This window comes from Crotalus tigris, unplaced genomic scaffold, assembly GCF_016545835.1.
Source record: "Crotalus tigris isolate CLP2741 ecotype Arizona unplaced genomic scaffold, ASM1654583v1 scf7180000024370.6872682, whole genome shotgun sequence".
Lineage (NCBI taxonomy): Eukaryota > Metazoa > Chordata > Lepidosauria > Squamata > Viperidae > Crotalus > Crotalus tigris.
Window position 1 is genome coordinate 3,353,898 of NW_024100540.1, and position 16,057 is coordinate 3,369,954.

Consider the following 16,057-nt stretch of genomic DNA (forward strand, 5'->3'; position numbering starts at 1 on the left):
TTTAACCTTTAGCCTTTAACACTGTTGGGAAGAATCTTGACTTTGATCAGGTTTGGGCTCAGATCTAACTACCCAACCTATCTCTTATAGCAAATGAGTGTAATCATCTTCAAACTACACACTTAAATTGCTTCCAAATTTGTGGCTTCCCTTCAAAGTACTCTGAAAATTGTAGCTGTGTGATAGTGCCAGGCAAACTGAGATTGAGTAGTTTATAGCCCAATCCAAAACCAGTTGTGCTACTAGTATTATCCTTTTTATTTTCTTGGATTTAAAAAGTTTAAGAGTGAAGAATGATTGTGAAAAGGATTTGAGAGGGGGAAAAAAGCAGGGCAAGGAGAAAAGAAATGTAGGAAGGCAAATAGCAGGAAGTAAAAAAGGATACCACAAATGATGCACTTTAGGTTAAACACTGGCTCCCTCAGTCTGCAAAGATTAGAGACTGAAGGGTTAAGGTAATCTAAGCAGTTTCCTAGAAGGTACTGAAACTGCAATTACCAGCATTCATTGAAGAAAACCACCTTCGAAATTTGCTCTATATTTTGGAAATCTGACCTTTATCTCTATGATCTAGTGTGACGTAGGTCGAGGTGGGCAGGGGAGGGAGACAAGAGAGAGCGGTTTTAAGTATCAGGAAGAAGCCACACAAAAATAGCATTCTCCTTCCTATCCATTTCCCTAACCTGTATAATTCTAATAAGTATGTACTATGATTAATGGCTGACAGCTCTCAGGTGGTGGCGGGATTTAAAGCAGAGGAGGGATATATAAGAAACTGTCCTCCCACCTCCCTTCAAAGTTCATGTTCAGCAGACAGCCACTCACCAGGTAAGCGGGCCTCAGAGCACACCTTATTGTCCAGAACTTTCACGCTTGCGTTGCCAATGTCATTGTTATTGTCACACTCCATACCTAGGTATGCGCCTGTCCTTTGGCCTGCAAAGGAGTTAATGCAGTTAGAGAGGGGGTGAGGCTTTGGTTTAATTCTGCTCCTCTTTAAGGTAGCAGAAAACATCACACACTTCAGAAATGAAGAAAACCTCAACAGTGGCCAAAAAGGTAGAACAGCCTTCTCCAACCTGCTACCTCCAGGTCTGTTGACATTTCAAATCCCCAAATTCCCAATTACAGTCTCCACTAGTTGGGAATTCTGAGGACTGAAGTCTCTACATATCTGGAAGACCTCAGGTCAAGGGGGACTAAGGTAGAGAGTGGACAATAAGAGATGGGGATGCAGCGGCCAAAAGCTATTGTGGCTGGTTTCCTCCACCACCTCCATTTTCACTTCCTGTTTCAAGGCTATCCTTGCCAATATGGAAATATAAATGGCATGTAGGAAGAGATTTGATCTTGTATATAAAGGTATCAAATAAACCAGTCATAGCGCCATAGAGAAAGTTCAAGGAAAGCACCTATTTTATGGTTTAAGTTGTCTCTGGCTGGCATCTATGGAATATTCTCAGCAATCAAAACACAGCAGAACCTTGATTTGGTTGTGACAAGAAGGTAGAGCCAGATAGGATACAATCCTTTCCCTAGATAGTCTAGGAAGCTTTGCTCAATGGGCTCTGAGAAATCACACAACTTCCCCAAAGTTATGGGTTTCATTATTCTGGGCAAGATGCCAAGAGAAAAAAGAAGAATCATGATAAGGGTTTATTTTGTGTACATCAGTCTGCTGCTGCAAGGTTTGGACAAATTTTAAAAATAAAACAAAATCTATATTTAAAAAATAAAAGGGGGAATTCCCATTTGTATAGTGTCCAATAATATTCATCAACGTGAAGCATTTCTGACTTTGCTGACAATGAACAATTATTTAATCAACCATAGCATTTATTTTAATAAAAATTGAGATAATCAAAAAGTGTTTCTTGTTAATATTCAGATCTAATTTAGACTGCAGAATGAAATCAAAGCTGAAGCATGCAGAGGGCATTGCCTCAAAAGAAAACATAAAATTATTTTTAATAATATTAACAGCCACAATAACTTTCCCAACTTTTAGACAGCCTCAAGAAAATCTGAGAATTTAGCCATTTAATTTCAAAAGAGCAAGCTGAGACTTTGTAACACCTTCAGTTTGCTCTCTGGAAAAGAGAAACTGACCACATCCCTAAATTTTAACTATGGAATACATGAAATCATTCAATGTCAAGAGAACATAAATATGTTAATATATCAAACTCCATGGTTTCCCAGGGGACCAAACTGCCTTTTTAATTTTTTGGGGTGTGTGTGTGGAATGTAGGGAATGAAAGTTACTGTGAAAGAATAAATATTAAAATCAGTAATATGTTTCAGGTTTTCATTTTAACAGAATGTCTTGCCAGCCAGATACAAAACTTTTTAACTCAAGTGGACATATAGTCAGAATTGCAGAGTTCTGAGCATTATGTTCAGGAATTTGGAACTTGGTTCTACAACTAATAAAAGTCCTGTCAGCCAAAACACAACAAAAACCTAGTTTTGATTCCTCTCCAAATATCTTTTTCAGCAATGAAATGTTGAATGGGGATATTATTCCAACCCTTGTAACTCTCAGACAATTGGGAGTCAAAAATAATTTGCTGACCTACTGCCTACTAGTTGTTTAACTTCTGCCCATTTTTCCTGAAAATAAACAAGGAAAACTGGCAGATCTCTTTAAACTTTTCATGTTTTCAAATGCCTTCTACCTGCTCATTTAAGAAAGGCCTGACGCTTCAAACTATAGCAATTCAATTAGCAATACTGAGCTTGCCCCAAGCCAATATGCCTCAGCTCTGCTCTTTCCTTGTTCACGATGAACCCTGCCTGTGCTAGATGTGAAAGAGAAACAACATGGGGCATGAAGCAATGCTGTATTCTGTGTTACCATCTTCCTGTGTCGGAGAGGCATCCTCTTCTTCCATGACATCATTCCCCTGCCGAAAAAGATAAGGTGTGAATATACAAATCAATGACTCACCATGTAGTAAGGATGATATTAATATTCCCACAGCATTCTGTCCTCCAAAGATTGGGGAAACTATAACTTGGCTAATCTTTTTGCAAGCGCTTGCTTTAAAAAGCATATAGAACTGACATTTTCTGAGTCGTATTTACAATTCCAAATTATAAAATTTGGAATCACAGATCTGAATGCTGGCCTGTAGATCAGGGGTGTTAAACTCGCAACGTCATGTGACGTGTTGCGACGTGTCACGACTTTTTTACCATTGCTGGCAATGGGGTCGGCGCAGTTTTGCTATGATGCATCCGGCCCGCGGGCCAGCAGTTTGACACCCATGCTGTGTGTAGATAGTCATATTTTTGGGGGGCACAAAGCACACAATGTAAACTTTTAGAAGTGTGTTGCAGTAATTTAGACTAGGCCAAAAGGAACAGTTACAATAAAAGACCCACACACAAGAAATTATCTTGCTTCCTTGAATGAATAAAATATAAAAAGAATAAATAGTAAAAAGAAAACAAAAAAACTCAAAGGGCAGATTTGATGGACCACTAGGTCTTTTTCTGCCATCAGTTTTCCATGTTTCTATAATAGGCTCAGCTAATCATTCTAGCCACAGTAATCCAGTTTAAGTATATCGAGTTTTTCCAAACTAGCTTGTTTGCTTGCTTGCCTGCTTGCTTCCTAATTTACCCTACCCAATTTATACGGCTGCCCATCCTACAACTCTGAACACCATATAAAAATTAAAAACAAAAAATGTACTTCAACAATCCAAATGTCCAAGATGGTAAAAATCATTTCCCAGAACAATTATAACTAATCAGCCAGCAGAGTTCACAACTTCCCAGCCCAAATGCTTGGGAGAACAGCCAAGTCTTTAGTGCCTAACAAAAAGCTAGCAAGGGCCATCTGGATCTCTGGAGGGATGCTATGTACTTCTTCCAAAGGAACTGAGATGACAACTTCCAGAATTTAAAATCAGTATGAATAATGGATTTGCTACTTGGGAATTCTCAGAACTGTAGCCATAACATTTTTGGTGGAATGAAATTGAGAACGGCTGAGTCAGGCCAAACTGCTCTTTTATTGATCCAGAGTATTTCCTGCTTCTTGTTGTTCTGTGAATGACTCCCATTTCTTATATCACTCCTCATTGCTTTAACCTGGAATACCATTAGACCTCTGGTTCCTGGTCCTAAGAATGATTCCTAGATATCTAATCTACATTTTTGGGCTTTACTCTTTTACTTTGCCCTGTGCTTTTCACTTGCTTTGTGTTTTGTCTTGTAGTACTTTGTTAAAAAAAAGATTTTGCATACAAATAAAAACTATGGCTCAGAGCCAGAGCTCATTCTCCTGGGGTCCCATATGTTAAACAAGCTTTCTGATTCAGAACCTTACCTCTGCATCTCGCTCCTCTGCTGAGATACTGACAAAATTTTCATCGGGAGACTCAACAGGGGTTGACTAAGAAAAGAGAAGAGAAAACAGAAAAAAGTTGATGGGTAAGTATCCTATAAGGACAAAATATCATCTGCCAAATCACATCAGTAGTATTAACCCAAACATAACCAAACATTGTTTGTCTTTCTGAAATGCTAATTTGCTTCTTTACTTCCTCCCCTGAATAAAAGGGAGGCATTTGAAAAGATACAGAGAAGGTTTTCCAGAAATCAGTTTCTGATGTTCCCAGGACAACGTCATAGTGGCTACAGACACTTTTTTGGCAACTGTCTTGAATGTTAGATGTGTCAAGCTCCATTCAAAACATGTACCAGACTATTTTTTTTTAAGCACTATGTGAGGTTTTTTTTTTTTTTTTTTGAGTGGCAAGCCTTATATGAAGTAATTTGCTTGCATCAAATCAGGAGCTACTTTTCTCATCATCTCCCTGCTTCTGCTGATGCTTGCCCCTTGATTGGTCTGGAGTTTGATCTACTTACATCTCCTTCTGAAGGTACCTCACTGATAACAGCAGGGGATGCAGCCATGTCTCCCTCTTCTTCAGTGCCGGGGGCTACGTAGGAACCTGACATGGAAGACATGGTATCTGTGCTGATTTCGGAGTGCTGGCTTTGGGAGGAGGCCATAGACATGACTGACTGAGCCAGACTGCTACTAACAGGATCTAAGGGAAGAAGGGAGGTGGCAGACAAGGCATAGTTAGAGAGAGATGTTAGGGGAGCCACCCTTGCGTCCGACCACTGCTACTGTAGTATTTGCATTTCACTATGTGCAATCTTGAGCATCATTTGCTGGAGTGGTGGGATGAACTTTAATAACAAGCCAATCAACCAAAAGTATTTCTAAGTGCCCAGGTTTCAGTGGTGGTTTTACTCTGAACAATTACATTTCTTGCGCTGCTGGGCTCAGAATATAGTCAATAAGATCAAATATTATATCTAGCTTCTGCTAAATTGTCTTTGGACAGTTCATAAAAAAGTTTCTCCAGCTCAAAATTTACAGATTAAGTGATGAATCGATAAACCAGCAAACCTGTTCACCAATGCAATAGCTTAGCTTTTCATTAATTAATGAACATAATATCCTGGAGTATAGGACATATAGGCAGCACATATGCAAAGTCATTTATTTGGAATTAGGTTACAGAGTGGATGTAAGTCAGGTCCTTTAGCTGGGTTTTTTTTTTTTCTAAAAATCTTGTCAAGAAAACTGCAAGGACTAGTGAGTCAAAGGCACAAAAATTCAACTTACATTAAGCTGGAGGGCAGAAAATTGATTAGAAACTCATTTTCTACTATACCTTCTGGAGAAGAAATGGTAGAAGAAAGAGGTGTTCCTGTGCATGAAGATGGATCTATTGCTCCTGAGGAGGACAAAGTGAGATTTTCACTCTCAGGTGTCACACCACAATCCTGAAAAATAGGGAAACCATAATCTATAATGAAAAACTATTATGAAACAACAATTAGAAACTGGATCTGACTCAGCCACTCATTCTGACTAATGGATTATCTTATGCAACTAGGACACCTTCATTATATATGGTTTTCTCTTCTAGAACTAGCCAGCCAACATGGCCATTCCTGAGAATTGTGAAGGGCATAAAGACTAGGGGAAAATGGTTGATTTCTCCAAGATAGCTTTAAATTAAGAAATATGTGAGAATAAGAAGAAAATTTGGAAGATCTTGATTCATTTTCCCAAACCAACTCAAGCATTGGTAAATGTAGCCTTTTCGAAATTGGTCTTATAAAATGTCACACTCTAACCCAATTCCATTTCATTAGAGTAGACCATTTTAAGAGACGTGTTGTGTGATACTGCCTGTGGGTACAGAGATTTTGGGTAACCAAAGTCCTATCACTTTCAGATAGCAAATCCTCAATACCCCTAACTACCAAAGATTATATTCAGCTAACTGGCAAAGCAATTTTAAGCTGAGGTGAGAGGAATTCCAGAGCTTGTAAAGTTCAGTTCTCTTTCAAGGTAGATATTTGCAAACACCTCTGATTCTTTTCCAAAGCTAAATTCACTAACATGCCAGCAAATGCTGGTGGATTTAACTCCTATATATGCAAATGGAAAAAATATTTGTTTTCCTAATGTGTCTTCTATACTGTATGTCTGCAGGAGGAAAAAAACGTGAGCAGCAGTTAGGCTCATGTAATATTAAAAAACAAAACAGGAATTTGAAAACAATCACCTCTCCATGAGGACAGGGAGACTTCCTTCGGGAAATCCTGACTTCAGATTCACTACAAGCCTTATCTTCTTCTTCATGCAATACCGAGGAATTGTGTGAGATTGACCTGGTGAAAACACACAATCTAAAACTGACTCCTTTGTAGAAAACATACAAATTAGAATGAGGGAATGGGGATCTCCAAAAATGCTACAGAATACTCCAGTGGCCATTGAGGGCTAGCTAGATACATTAAGAAAGCTGGTGGTCGACACAGCATTCACAGGGACTTGTGAATAATAATCGCACCTATGACAATACTCAATGAAGTTCATGGGTCCTCACCATTTTTTAAATTATTACTTCTTTAAGAAAATTGAAATACCTAGAAATTCATGTGACTTATGTTCTCTTAGGACAGCGGTTCTCAACCTGTGGGTCAGGACCCCATTTGGGGTCGAACGACCATTTCATGGGGGTCGCCAAACAATGCAGTCCGCCATTTTTTCCCCCTTTTCCTTAGCTGTACTACTCCCTTTTATTCTATTGGCTTTTGAAAGCCAATAGAATAGACTCTCTTGAATAGAGTCTAATTCTATTGGCTTTCAAAAGCCAAATAGGAATTGTCCAGGCTGTCTCTGCCCTGCTGAGCCCGCCAAAAGTCCCATTCTGCAAACGGTGCTGCAAGTTGTCTGGAGCGAAGGCGAGCTATCTAGAAGTTTCCACCCCTCCCTGCTGAGCAACTACTAAAAATGTAAGTAAAAGAGGGCCAGGGGTGGGAGGTGGGAGGCCGGCGGGCAGAGGGAGGGTTGCTGGCACGCATGGGGCCCGGCAGGTGCCTTACCTCTCTTGGGCTGGGCCAGCTGGTAGCCCAGCCAGTGGTCGGCCTGCACCGTCTCTGCCGCTTGCCAGCTACGCCTCGGCCGGTGCAGGGGGCGGCACCACGCATGTGCAGCGCTCCCGGGCAGGGAAAGTCCTTGACTAACAACCGGTTGGGTAGTCCTCGACTTACGACCGGTTGGTTAGTCCTCTACTTATGACCGGTTGGGTAGTCCTCTACTTACGACCGGTTGGGGGTCGCGGCATTAAAAAGGTTGAGAATCACTGTCTTAGGAGGACCTGGCCATTTTTTAATTGCAGTAATCATTAAATAATTGTCTGAATGACACCAAGCAAAATCATCTGAATCTGAAAAGATTGCTGACCAAAGGACTGTATTACAGGCACTAGACTTAAGGAACAGGATATCCTCCATAAGGATTTACTGCCTGCAGCCCATCTACTGCTGTGCAAGCAAGAGGGAGATGGCAGGAGGTCACTTACTTGGAAAGGCTCTTTAATTTATGTCCTTGATTGCCACAATCTGATAAGCGTTCAAGGGAAGGCAGCGTCTGGATGGGAGGCAAGTGGCTGTCGCTGCCATATGTGGGTAGCATGCCTGACACATGGCTGTCCCTAAGCACACGAACTGGAAGGGCTGCTGGGGATGGAGTGAGAGGCCCGTTAAGGGCTTCCAGCAAAGAGACCACCTCATAGCCAGGGGGGATGTTTTCTGAAGACTGGAGGAACAGAGAAAGGTATGAAAAAGAGAGGTTATTCTTAAACAGCAGGAACTATTACCAGAAAGCTCAAGACAGAACAGAAACCTCCAACAACTGTCAAAGAACACATAAAACAGAAAGAGAGACCAGGATCCCTTGATGGAAGAGTGGCCTTGCAACTCTAGAACGGAGTTGTCTTCAACTCTGTGGAAATTGGATTGCTCTTAAAGGGAGGTTAAAACCTTTGTTTTGCATAACTGGGTTACTACATACTTCAGTTTTTCCACATTTTTTTTAGCTGAGAGTTCTGTGTTAATATCTGGAATACACACACACACACACACACACACACACACACACACACACACACCTCTATCCCACGAGTTTGTTTAAGGTAGTGTTATTACTGGTTAATGGAGCCTGAGCTAGCATTACTGAATTGATTTGCAATTATTACCTTTTTCACTGTTTTGTTTTAGGCTGTGGCTATGCCTTAGTCATGGCATGTAATAATTAATGAACAGTTGCTTAAGTTAAACTTTTTATTCTAAGCCAAGTAATTGCACACGACATGCACACGAAGAGCGAGTCTTTCTGGACATAACTGGAAAAGACCTGTGTGGTTACACTCTTCTATACTTTCATCATAAAAATAGACTTAGCTCACTCCTTCTGCAGAGAAATTCTGGACTCATATTTCTACAAATGACACATGCCACTTCTGTAGAAATGAGGAAAAATGTTCTATAAATTCTCCAAACAGTAGATTGAAAAAGTCTAAGTTAAAATTGTCTTTCTTACCATTAAGCTTTCTAAGTACATATTTGTTTAAAGACAAATCAATAAATAAGGAGGATCATTGAACAATAAGGTCTTCCATCTGCAGGCTGAAGCACAATTGTTCAAAATGCCTTACAGGCTTTGAATACAGCAACTTAGTTACTGAGATATTCTGTTTCTCCCCTAAACATACTAGATCTGTGTTTAACTGTGGATGCACATTAAAATATGGCACTAGCAACTGCTTTAATCATCTTGTTTGCCAAGATGCCAGTAAGCTCTCTAGCTCCATGTTTATTTGCCTGTTTCTGTTTGGGAAATGACTGCTATGCTCGCTGAGCAAACTGGCAGAAAGATGGTAAATTTTTATATTTATTTTTAGAAAATATATTTTTCCTTTTCACTGTTTTTAAAAATCCCAATGAGGATTTTTTTTGCTTCTTTCTTCGTTGACACTTGTACATTTAAATGTTCAAACACAGTACATATTTTTTTTCATCTGTGGTTGTGAAAATTATACCTCTGAAAATTACAACCACTGTATCGTCTCTCTCTTGCTTTGGTATAATTAATTTTATAAGATAGCATAATTGTGCAATTGGTTCTTTTTCATAGTAATAGTAGTAGTAGTAGTAGTAGTAGTAGTAGTAATAGTAGCAACAACAACAACAACAACAACAACAACAATAATAATATTGGAAGGGAACTTGGAGGTTTTCTAGTCCAACCCCCTACTCAGGCAGGAAACCCTATACCATTTCAGACAAATGGCTGTCCAGTCTCTTCTTAAAAACTTCCAGGGTTGGAGCATTCACTGCTTCTGGAGGCAGATTGTTCCACTAGTTAATTGTTCTAACTGTCAGGAAGTTTCTCCTTAGTTCTAGGTTGCTTCTCTCTTTGATTAGTTTCCATCCATTGCTTCTTGTCCTGCCTTCAGGTGCTTTGGAGAATAGCTTGACTCCCTCTTCTTTGTGGCAGCCCCTGAGATATTGGAACACTGCTATCATCAATGAAGATATCCAAGTCTGTTTTTTTCCGCACTTTTCATATGCAATGGACATGGACTGGAAATACAGAAAAGTCCATTCAAATATGGTCCTTCTTCTCAAACACAAGCAGGACCAAATAAATACTGAATGAATTAGCTCTTACTTGTCTTCCAGAGTTTTTCAGTGGATTTAGATAAGATCTGGGCTTGCCACTCCCAATTCTAATTTCATTACCACTTCATGGTCAGTGGCATTTCTTTCTGAATTACTCCCTTACAGGAAAGTTGGGAGTAAAAAGAAAGCCTCGTGATGCTCAACTCTTCTCTCAAAAAGAATGAATAGCCCAGAAGAGTAAGAGAAGAGCAATTAAGATGATCAAAGGTCTGAAGACTAAAACATATGAAGAATGGCTGTTGGATCTGGGTTTGGCTAGTTTAAAGAAAAGAAGAAACAGGGGCAACATGATAGCAGTATTCCAGTATTTGAGGGGCTGCCATAAAGAAGAGGGGGTCAAGTTAGTTTCCAAAGCACCAGAAGGCAGGACAAGAAACAATGGTTGGAAACTGACCAAAGAGAGAAGCGACCTGGAATTAAAGAGAAACTTCCTAACAGTCAGGACAATTAACCAGCTTGCCTTCGGAAATCATGGACCCTCCATCACTGGAGGTTTTTAAGAAGACACTGGACAGTCACTTATCTGAAATGGCATAGGTTCTCCTGCTTGAGCAGGGGGCTGGACTAGAAGACCTCCAAGGTCCCTTCCAGCTCCTATCCCATCCCATCCCATCCTATTCAGAAGACCATCTCAGCCAAGACACAGTAAGATCAGCATCTGAACAATTAATCCACCAATACTCACTGAGTGTTCCTCCGAATCTGATGTCTGGGATGCAATGATAGGGTTGAAGTTGGTGGGGGAGAGAGGTCCCATTTTTTTCCTCATGGCTCTGATCTGTAGCAAGGCCCGAAATGCTATGAGGAAGAGAAGGACGGAGGAAGAAATAAATTTCAAATTCTGCTAGAAATTACTCTAAAAACCATCCAGGTAATAGGTGACTGTTACCACCAAAATACAAATAAAATACGATCACAGTTGGCTCTACTATCCTTTCTCCTCTGATAGTTGAATGTTAAAAATTAAATAATCTTAGCCTATCTTGGGTACAGGCGTTTATTCATTTCTCAAAGTGAGAGGATCAAACAAGTTAAGCATGTGATCTTCCAGAGAGGCTCAATCTCAATTTTTTTTAAAAAAAAAAAAAATCAGGACTTACGCAATCTGCAGATGGGACAATTGTTAGCTTGATAGCGCAAAGTGTCAGCACAAGTGTTGCAGAGACAGAGATGGCGGCAAGGTAAGATCAAGGTGTCTCGGACATCGGAGAGGCAGACTACGCACTCTGCACTATTGTCGCTCACCTCATCCTCTGCCACCTGGATTAGAAAAGCTTGCTGGTCTGCAACTCTTTGCAAACATGTGTCCATAGTGAATTCAAAGAAGGAAGGAAGGAAGGAAGGAAGGAAGGAAGGAAGGAAGGAAGGAAGGAAGGAAGGAAGGAAGGAAGGAAGGAAGGAAGGAAGGAAGGAAAGAAGGAAGGAAGGAAGGAAGGAAGGAAGGGAGGAAGTTTTTAACATAGAAATGTCCAGACAATCTGTTTGAGACCGTGTACAATATGTACAATATTCTCCACCATTAGCTCTAGTTCTCACCTTTGAATCCTGTATGTTATATTTGTTTTCTATCCCATAAATTTCCTGAAGGAGATAGCTCACTCCATCCACCTAAAAAAAGCACCAACACTGAAATTACATGGGAAAGTAGGGATCAAAAGGGAATATGAAACTCCAGAAATAAAGACTGCAGAAACAACTTTCTTCTTTCCGTTTTATTTTTTCCAGTGGAAAAAACCTCATTATCTAACCTGAACAGACATTTTTCCATAATACGAGGACAATGATTTCATCCTTACAGTGAATGGGTGACCACCTTTCTTTTTATCCATTGGTTGGTTAAAAGCTCTTTGCAACCAGTACTGTTGGAAAAGGGCTGGATGGCCATCAAATTCCTTGGCATTGAGCAATCAGCTTTTCCTAAAAAGTAACAGGAACTAGTATGTGCGGAAAAGCAGAGAACCTGATCCCCCCAGCCACACACTCACCACTTGCTTTTGTTTGAGAGGTTTCACACAAAAGCCGCCATCCGTATGCTGAGAGGAAGAAATACAAATGTTCAGATGGACTCTTCAACGTCACAATCCATCAAAAGAAATTCTAGGGGATAGGTGTGATGAAACAGAACTCACTCCCTAAAACACAACTGTACTCCACACAGAACAAAGAAAATGTATCCTATTCATGTCATGCCTGTTTTATGCTTCAGAAATTTAACAATCACTCTCCTTTTAACTCAGACCATTTTTACTTACTCAGCATTATTCTACGTAACTCCACTGCTCAAAAAAGACTGCTGTAGTTTTGCTATATTCCTCTTCTCTGTTATATATTTTTAACCTTGTAACTACATATCTTATTTATTTATTACATTAGTTCAACCTGCATACATTCAACATGGGAGTTTGGGTTCATGCATGTTGCACATGGATCAGCAAGAACGCAATGTTTACCTTCTCAAAAGTTGCCAGCAATACATGGCAGTGACCCATGTGCTCTGCAAGACAAGATCAAAATTGAGGTTCAGGATGATACATAATTTTGCAGAATATACATATATGATTCATTACAGATGCCTTTCTAAGAGTTTCAGTTACTAATGATACCCAACAGGACACAGAATCAATTTAATTTAATTTTTAGAGTGCATAGCGGCAACTTGCAAGACATGTCAATTCAGCTTCCTATCACAATGCGATCGCCATCTGAAGGATGCTGATTATTTGCACCCATTCCAATTTAGCTTTCAGTGTGGAAATGAGATTGCTTTGCTCGCCATAATGAAAGGCCTATGCTGCACTTGAAACTGGCTAAGAAGAATAATCACATTAATTCTCCTGGATCTGTAACCAATTTTTGATACATTGACCATGGTATTCTTCTGAACTTTCAGAGAAGATTGGGCTCTATAGTAGTTCCAGTCCTTGTGGGCCCATGTCTAGAAAGTGATGCTGAGGGTCTATTGTCTTGTACTTTGATTGATAGGATGGCAGCATCTTACAGGATCCAATTTTGAGCCCATCCTATTCAACAACTACATGAAACCACTGGAGGAAGTCATCTGCAGCTCTACAAATGGGTGTCATTAGCACGCTTAGCCATTTTATCAGTGAGAGGGACAGCATATAAGTTTAATAAATTTAATAATTTGACACTTAGTTCTATTGTTCCTTCCAGCAAACTCCAAGTAAGCAATTGGTAGTTGGTTCAGTTCAGTAATAGGCTGGTGAAGGAGAACATCCTAAGATTAAACCCAGACAATATTGGTAAAGTTTAAAACTGAATAAGGAATTGTGATATACCCTATTTTGGATAGGAATGCAAGCCCTCTGATAGAGTAGGTTCACAGTTTGGGAGAACTTCCTGATATTCACTGGACTTGTGGGTGATGTCTATGGCAGGGAGCCCATTTGCACAGCCAAGTTTAGTGTGCTAGCACAATCCTTAAGCCAGAGATTCAGCAATGCTCTTACACGCTTTGACTGACTCCTATTCTGATAATTGCAACCTACTGTGCGTGGGAGTTTTCTTTGAAAAATGCCTAAATGTGCAATTGATGCAAAGTGCAAGAGCTAAACTGCTAGCTTGCAGAAAATACAGAAATCCTATCATGCCTATACTTTAAAAATTTCACTGAATATCAATTTCCTATCAAATGCAACTATCACAAGTTGTGATAAATTTAAAAATCCAAAATGATTCTCTCGTCATTAAGACCCTCAAGAGAAGACCATCTATCTGGCACACAGGGGCGGGGGTGGGGGATGTACTCTAGCAGTACAAAATCTTCTACCCCAAAATCTTCTGACTCATTCCAGGGATTGCAGAAGAGATCCCATATGTGACAACAGGCAGATTAGTAGATGGAACACCTCCAGAACACAAGAAATGGGCAGAAAGTTCTGGGATAAAAGCCTGCATTCTTTGGCCTTTTTATCCATGTTCCCAGGCAATGAAATATATCCATAGGAAATGCATCCCTTTCCAGTATCTCTCAAAATTAAGACAGTGTGTAAAGATGTATCTTCTTTATCAGGCTTTAGCTCAAGGATTACATTTTCAATTTTAATTTAAAACCTTTTTAAAAAAAACTGCTTGTCACCATTTCTTTGAACAGAAAAGTAAACTATATACTGAATAAACAAATAAATAAAGCATGAATGTGAACCATAAGAGCATCCTTACCATCTCCTTCATCTACCACTGCAAGAACCACCATGGGATAAATTTCACGGTCCAGATCAAAGCTCAGCTGCAAAAAATAAAAGGCCGGAGGTAAAAAGGCAAGCGGTCTTAGAGTAAAATACTGGTAACATCAGTAGAATTATAGTAATCCACTCGGGTTCCCAGCAAACGTTACCAGAGGTATGCAATACTATAAATGCAGGCACCGAGGAAATCCTCATTTAGAAAGAAATGTCTGGAAACATTCTGCTTTTTAAAAAGACAAACATACATGCATTACTTTATTAGTGAAATATAGTATATTCCAGTGGTGGCGAACCTATGGCACACGTGTCAGAGGGGCATTCGGGGCCCTCTCTGTGGGCACGCGCACCTGGCTCTTTGGCTAAGTTTTCACAGGGAAAAGCCATTTCTCAAGCCCCTTCCTAGCCAAAAAAAAGCATCCAGAGCGAGCACGCTGTTTTCAGCTTTGAATTATATCAAATCTGACACCAGAAACAGACTAATAGATGACCTGAGTGCTGCATGTGTGGCTTTCAAACTTACAAAGTATAAGCCAAGGTTGGACAAATTATCAGCATGCATATAACAACAAAAATCAGATTAATTGTTCAAAAGCATGCCAAATGCAAACTTTTACCTTTAAGTAAAAAGTTGTTTATATCATTGAAAGCTTTGTTATTGTGTTTTTCTTTTAAGACAAAAGAAAACCTTGGTATTCAGATTAAATTGTCGTGTTGGCACTTTGCGATAAATAAGTGGGTTTTGGGTTGCAGTCTGGGCACTCGGTCTCTAAAAGGTTCGCCATCACTGGTATATTCTGTTCCCAGATAAGATCTCTATTATGTGCAGCATGCACAGGCCCTGATGAAATATGAATCTAATAGGATAATTGCTCAAAAAAGGAATTTCTCAGTTTCTTTGAGGCATGCTTCTTCCTTACCTCTTCTTCAGTCCATTCTGAAGGATCAATACAATGAGAAGGCAAACAGAATTGCTGGCTTACACCTCGCTTATAATGGACAGTCTCAGAGTGTAAACTGCTCTCCTTGGGGATATAACTGTAAGAAGAAAATGGATAACCCAGAATAAACAACCTCACACTATGGTCTTATCTTCCCAACTTAGTAGGGAATCTTCCAAGATATGAAACATCATCTTCAGGCAGCTTTTAAAGCCATCTTCTGACTGACACAAAGTTTTTCTTGCTCTAGCAATAAAGTTATGCATCATTTCTGCTTGCCTGTAATATATTTTATTGATACAGTTGTTTTATCATTGTAATTGCAATGCTGCTCTGAAGAATCCCTAAGCCCCTGAAAGATGTGGAAAAAATTCACTCCTAAGTAATTACTGTCCTTTGAGTTAATCTTGATTCTTGGTGGTTACAAAAACAAGCCTTTGGAATTTTCTTAGCAACATTTTTCAAAAATGGCTTGCCAATTCTTTCTTGGTAGTGCTGAGAGAGAATGACTGACCCAAAGTCACCGAGCTGTCTTCTGGGCCTAAAATGAGACTAGAACTCAACAGTCTTATAATTTCTAACCAGCACTTTTAACCACTCCACCGAACTGGTTCTCATAAACCAATATAACTAATGCAGATATCACCCAGAAAAGAGCTCTTCTTTCAGGCATGATATCATATTACGTTTTCATTTTTCTGTTACTCCCCCCTGCTACTATCATGTTTACTGGAATATCAATTTCTCAAATGAAAAATAGAAATCAGAGGTCCTATTTTCAGAGCCACCCGACCTGCAGCATTCATTCGTTTCCAGCTATGCTGATTGATTAGGAGGCCCTTA

The 16,057-nt window shown here is 39.7% G+C and overlaps 1 protein-coding gene across 3 annotated transcripts in view; it reads right to left on the reverse strand.

Annotated features, from left to right (window-relative positions):
- The window catches only part of RNF157 (ring finger protein 157), a 93,092-nt gene that overhangs the window by 12,741 nt on the left and 64,294 nt on the right, over window positions 1-16,057 (reverse strand). For 2 of the 3 annotated variants that reach the window (XM_039327999.1, XM_039328002.1), the window contains exons 5-18: window positions 15,194-15,311; window positions 14,251-14,317; window positions 12,519-12,562; window positions 12,054-12,101; window positions 11,605-11,676; window positions 11,169-11,328; window positions 10,754-10,866; window positions 7,908-8,143; window positions 6,606-6,711; window positions 5,703-5,814; window positions 4,882-5,066; window positions 4,340-4,405; window positions 2,858-2,906; window positions 826-936 (exon numbers count right to left, since the gene is read on the reverse strand). In XM_039327999.1, the coding sequence (XP_039183933.1) occupies window positions 826-936; window positions 2,858-2,906; window positions 4,340-4,405; window positions 4,882-5,066; window positions 5,703-5,814; window positions 6,606-6,711; window positions 7,908-8,143; window positions 10,754-10,866; window positions 11,169-11,328; window positions 11,605-11,676; window positions 12,054-12,101; window positions 12,519-12,562; window positions 14,251-14,317; window positions 15,194-15,311 (1,487 nt within the window). The remainder of the gene's footprint in view (window positions 1-825; window positions 937-2,857; window positions 2,907-4,339; window positions 4,406-4,881; window positions 5,067-5,702; window positions 5,815-6,605; window positions 6,712-7,907; window positions 8,144-10,753; window positions 10,867-11,168; window positions 11,329-11,604; window positions 11,677-12,053; window positions 12,102-12,518; window positions 12,563-14,250; window positions 14,318-15,193; window positions 15,312-16,057) is intronic. The other variant, XM_039328003.1, reaches the window with a different exon arrangement.